Genomic DNA, 6000 nt, shown 5'->3' on the forward strand with positions numbered 1-6000 from the left:
GGAAAACAAAAACAATGTCAAATATATATGTAGCATCCCTGAGTGGTTTCGAGGTCTGTTTTGTGCTATAAATTATTATACAAGTTCTCAAAACGACGCAGGAGAATGAATACGGTTTACAGCTTTTATTTGAGTTCGTCAGTCCGACTAATTTTCAAACTCAACACAATGAATGAAACTTAGTATTCAGACTCACTAGTAACAGAGAAATAAAAGAACAAATCCAAGCACCGGTAACTGATATTGTTTTATTGTACGACCAACAATTGAAAGTAATCATTTAACTTCATTAACTTATGCATTTATATGTGTAGTTGTTCATATAACGCAGACTAGGTGAAGGAGATGAGTCATAAAGAAAGATGGTCTACTCGGGCTTCTGAGATCATCGCCACCTGCTGGAGTGGATGGCAACTCAGCAATAATAAAACAGTTCCCTACTTTTTCGAAGGGAGCGTATTGTTACCTTAAATAACCCAGGCTAATATAATATAATCACCGTTTTGATCCCTAATAAACCTCAGACAAGCTAACACTTTTTTGTAGACGTTATTAATGCTGCTTTTCTCTGTTAGCATGGAGTGCCTCCATGATGAGAGAGAAAAAACGTGCTGAAAGGCAGCTTTTATAAGACAAGCACAGGCTCATAACACCTGCTTTATTATTATTAGTGTTACAGATTAGTTAAATTACATATGAGGGACACAGAGACGGTAAAGCTTCTATATCTTTATCTTGCATTACTCCAGTTGTTTCCTATTTCGTATCTGCCAGCTGGGTCTATTAGATTTGGTTGATACGCGGAGCTTGCGAAAGAGATAGTATTGCTTTGGTCCATAACCATTAAAATGTGTCTCTGTGTGTGTTTTTAATGTAAATTAAGAAAACTGCTATAATGACAATTCTTTTTTATATGAAGGCTATAGATAAAAAAAAGTAATTGTGTGGTGTATGGACCAGTCCCCTTTCTTCTTCCTCTCTTCTGAAAATGCTTTTTATAAAACTGGTCTCAGCTCACAACACCAGCTTTCTATCCGTGTTACTAAGCACGCGATTTAAGGTGCACCTTATAGTCAACACGGTTTACTAGATTCCATGTGCATATCATTCCCCTCATTAGTGCTATCTTCCTATTCAATTTGAAGACATTGCAATGTATTAGGCATATTCAGCAGATGCTATGCAAAACAGCACCTAATTGTTAATGCATGTTTGACCTTCTAATTGAACATACATCGTCTCTGAAAAGAAAACCAACTAAAGAAAACCATAACAGCTATTCATGAGGAGGATGTAGCTACTCAGATCAATCTTCATATTTTAACAATAATAAAAATGACAAAAAAGATTTAAGCATCATGACTAAAACAATACATTTTTTTTACATTTTATTTGAATAAATACATATCAATAAATAACATACAAAATGCTTAGACAATTACAACCATTAAATAAAAAACATATAAATATATAAATAAATGTTTATAAATAGATAAATTAAGGAAGCAACACCTACATAATAACACTTGTTCATAAATGGTGCCGTAACTTCAATACATCATATATTTTAACAATAAATAAATATGAACACGTAAACATTAAATACAATTAATTTAAATAAAAAAGTGAAATAAATAATTCAATAAATAAATACTTTGTTATATATATTTACAGAAATATCCATAATGGATAACACTTTATAAATCTCTCCCAAAACAAAAAGGAAATATTAAACATTGGAATTATCAATCATGTGTGTTCTAATATGAGCAGTGAATCGATCCATCCTTTCCAAATTGTCTTGAACTTGTATTCTGATAACCTCCCAGGCACGAGCAGAGTAATTCTAAAACCAAAAGAAAGAGTTATTTCAGTTAGTTCAGTCAACAAATTGGGACCGATATCCTTATTTTTCAGTGGTTATTATGGAGTGATGGACTCCCTCTCCCAGAAGCCTTTGGAACTGCCTTGGGTCACATGATTGCAAGGCTCTCCCATGATTGCAACACAGAAATCACAGTAACAAGCATTATAAACATGTTAAAAACACCAAAGAAAGGGAATATTGGGCATCCTTAAAAAAGAATGTGTACAATTTGCATAAAATTAAAAAAGGGAAAGACATTTTATCTTGTCATATTCTGGAGCTACAATGGCAATAGCAACAGGAATTACCATACCTTGTTTTCCAAAAAATGTTCTAACTTTTTAAAATATGATTCCAGTGTCTTGATTTCAGAAGATCGTCTGTTGTCGGAGTATTTCATCTCCTGCATCTGTGTAAAAAATAAAATAAAAAATCAATCAATCAATATACCTGTACATAAAGGCTTTACCCCAGTGTGTTGGTTCTAAAAACGGTTTGGTATCTATTTATAGACAAAAATACAACTAATGTAGTTCTATATAGGTCTCACATGTGCATTTTTAAAAGAATCACATTTTAAAGCAAACATGTATTTTCATTTACATTTTGTTCAGGTACATACTACAGTAGGTTATGGCAAACTTCCAGGTTGCTTGCATTCCCCATGAATTTGTGGTTAAAACATGTAACTGACTGCAGAACGGGTCAGTCATTAAGAGAAGCAGCTAATTGGTTAAGATAGAAGGCATTGGACGGCTGGAGTCAATTTAACTCTCTGCAGGTTAAATGAACTAGAATGTGCAAGACTACCTGAATGTAAGGCAGGCAAACCAAGCTTTCAATAAATTAACATTGTCATTTTTTAAAAATTGAAATACACTTTTGCTCTGCATGCCTTTAAAAACTGCACATACAATAACTATATAGTGAATGAATATGCACAACAGGTAAGATTTATTGAATTATTTGCTTCATGAAAAAGGATTGATTAATAATGAATAACGTACACAAGACTTGAGTTCTTTAGTCTGTCGGTAGAGGTTGTTCCTGAAGATATCCAGCGCAGTCCTGTTCCATGTTGTCACCGAGTCTTGATTTAAATTGAAAATCTTGCTGATGTTAAGAAATGCTTCATAAACCTCAAACACATTGTCTCCCAACTGTAAACAAATACATGAATGAATCAGTTACAGCATTCTAAAGCTTAAACCCTTGAAGTTCAGTTGAAGAATAAAAACGTTTTTTTAAGGAAAATAGAAAAAGGAAAACATAAAAATATAAAACTAGAAAATTGTATGCAAATAAATTCTAGAAATCGTGCTTGCCATTAATGAAACATATTTTGGAGGTGCTATTTAACTACAGGTGTAAATGCAGTATAACTATATTACAGAAACTACATTTATTATAAATGGAACTCCTTTAGTTACAATGTGGCCTAATGTTGCTACCACTGTATATAAACACACATACCAAAAAACAAACAAACAAAACAAAAAAACAATTCGAATAACAGTGCAGGAAAACTGTAATTAAATACCAAATAATGTTATTTAAGTGATGAATAAAAAATATAAAAAAAACAGGCAGGTTTACCTTCATATGTTTGTGCATTTTGTAAGCTTTAGGTGGGATATGCATGTGTGCTCTTTCTTTAACAAACTCCTTGCCCTGAAAGGAAAAGAAAAGAAAATGTCAAAATCCAGCAAATGAAATTACTGCACAAATTATTAAGAAGAAAATCATGTATTATTATTATTATTATTATTATTATTATTATTATTATTATTATTATTATTATTATTATTATGCATTTATTTGTCCTAAAGAATCAATATTTAACTGAAAAGTTGCATTGCAATAGATTCTGAAACAATGCTCACGCCATACTCCCTTCATGAACACGTGTAATAGGCCCTACCCGAGAATACATACATCCACTTTTCCTATTAGGTTTAATACTTTGAAACATCGCTCGTTCATTCTATACTAGTGTTCTAAGTACAGCTGAAGATTATCTTACCATGTGTTTCAGCAGGTTCATGGTTTCTTTGCTGGTGAGTTTGTACAGGTCGTCCTTGATCCATTTGCATCCTAGCGATGAGCAGCAGCCGCATAATAGCGACAGTACAAAGCAGAATGTGAACATATTTCGGCCCATTGTGAGTCTTGCAACTTGTATTCGAAGTTTGCGGTATAAAATTGTGAGCGGTAAGCTGTTCTAGTCTCGTGTCTCGAAGGATTTCCAGGCGGTGTGCTGAGTGCCATGCTGTACAGGTGAGTATATATACACCTGGCGACGCAGGTAAGTCGGAAAGCGAAAACTGTAAGGAGTTTCCCCACAGCCGGGTATTCCTCTGCACATAGTTTTGTTTGCTATTTTCAAACGAAGACATTAGAAAGTGTAGAAAGTGCAGCTACCTTATGTTAGTATTCTATTAAAACATAATATATATTTTTTTCAAATGTATTCTCTATGGATCTATGTTTGCTTTCACTTTAGCCTGCACTTTCTGTTAAAGTTAAGACGGACTTTTATCGTGATTTCCTGCGTTCCCATTTGCTTTAATTAGCTGAAATCAAAAGCCCTTTTTGTATAATTTATACAGGTTTCCCATTAATACTGAACAGTAACATGTCGTTCTTTCTTTCTTTCTTTCTTTCTTTCTTTCTTTCTTTCTTTCTTTCTTTCTTTCTTTCTTTGGCAACATTTGTTGAACTCGTTAACACCGCCATGTCAAAATAAAGTACACAAACCACACGCATACATACAAACGAATAACAACAGCAAAGTAACGTCAAATAATACGCGTTGAAATCCACTGACAAACGCTGCATCTACACAGCTAAAAAAAATGGACAGAACGCGTTATGAACCCCCCTCGCGCTTATTCTTTCATTTCGTCTATCTGTCAAATAAAATTGAAAGCACTTATAACGTAAAAGAAAAAAATAAAACAATAAATAAATAACTCCGATAAAGCCTTGAAAGAAATTCCGCAATGCTCCAGTGATTTAAAAAAGCAACATGAAAACGGAAGATGAGTAGCTACATGTACTCCTGTCAACCGCTCTTCAGGTTTCTGACGTAGGCTGTTTCATGACTGTTTTTGGAAATCGGAAGTGTGTTGGAGCCAGTGCGCTTTCACTATCTAACTCCGGGCTGTTTCAACATTTATTTTTAGAAAATTTTAAAAATACAACTTTGGGGTGCTTAAGAGACTTGTATATTATATAATCGAATCATATATTTCACCTCGCCTCGGGGTAGATGTTTTGTTGCCTATTAGGTGGTAGTGCGTGTTAGGGGGTTGGGGGGTTGCAGGGATGTCATGGACTCTGCCACACATGATATAAATGAAGACGTGCAGTGATAAACGTTGGAATATATAGTGTCAATAAGATATTGTGAGAACCAATTAAAAATAAACACCCAGGTGTGTATTGTATGTTGCCTACGCTTTAGCAAATACATTCTCCCTATGTAAAAGATTAGCACAATGATATAATGTGTGTTGGTGATGTAATTTGGTACGGTGACCGTCATGTAATAGTGTTGTCCTCTTGGATTTGCAAGAGTCTGGCGGACCTCATGTGGTGTTCCAGCGCATCGCCAGGATAGCTGAGGGAGTCGAAACAAAGCCGAGGAACGGGGTCAGCAATTCATTAAGACGAATGGAAAGGGCAATTCATATGGTACCTATATATAGGAACTCGAACAATTTCCAACCAAAACCAGCTTCACTGTGTTTTTCGAGAAACAATTGTATTGCATACCTAGTAATAGTTTACACCGTCTTCACCAATTAGCTAGCACAGGCCTATTGATTTATGACTAGGAGGTAGCATCTAGAAAATGAAAGTATTCCATGTGGATCCCGTCGTGCAAAGTTCAAACTCCTCCCAGATTCGCTTTCATAGTATAAACTCCAGGCAGGCAGGCAGCATGGATCTCAACACACAACATCCCGAGGACTTCAACGCTGAAAGGTAAGTTATATTTTGCTGCTTCACATCATTATTGTAAGTCATGCATTGTCGAATTGTACACATATTGTCAATTTTACACAGCAGATAACATACTTGTCACTGTTTTCACAGTATATACAGTGCACTATATACATCGTTTCAAA

General features: G+C 34.6%; 1 protein-coding gene across 1 annotated transcript; it reads right to left on the reverse strand.

Moving 5' to 3' along the window:
- Positions 1-1729: 1729 nt before the first annotated feature.
- LOC117434868 (interferon a3-like) lies at positions 1730-4028 on the reverse strand. Its single transcript, XM_034917642.2, has 5 exons — positions 3891-4028; positions 3464-3538; positions 2875-3027; positions 2181-2276; positions 1730-1846 (listed from the first exon to the last, which is right to left on the reverse strand). The coding sequence occupies exons 1-5, from the start codon at positions 4026-4028 to the stop codon at positions 1730-1732; spliced, it is 579 nt and encodes a 192-aa protein (XP_034773533.2).
- Positions 4029-6000: the final 1972 nt, after the last annotated feature.

This window comes from Acipenser ruthenus, chromosome 28 (assembly GCF_902713425.1).
Source record: "Acipenser ruthenus chromosome 28, fAciRut3.2 maternal haplotype, whole genome shotgun sequence".
NCBI lineage: Eukaryota > Metazoa > Chordata > Actinopteri > Acipenseriformes > Acipenseridae > Acipenser > Acipenser ruthenus.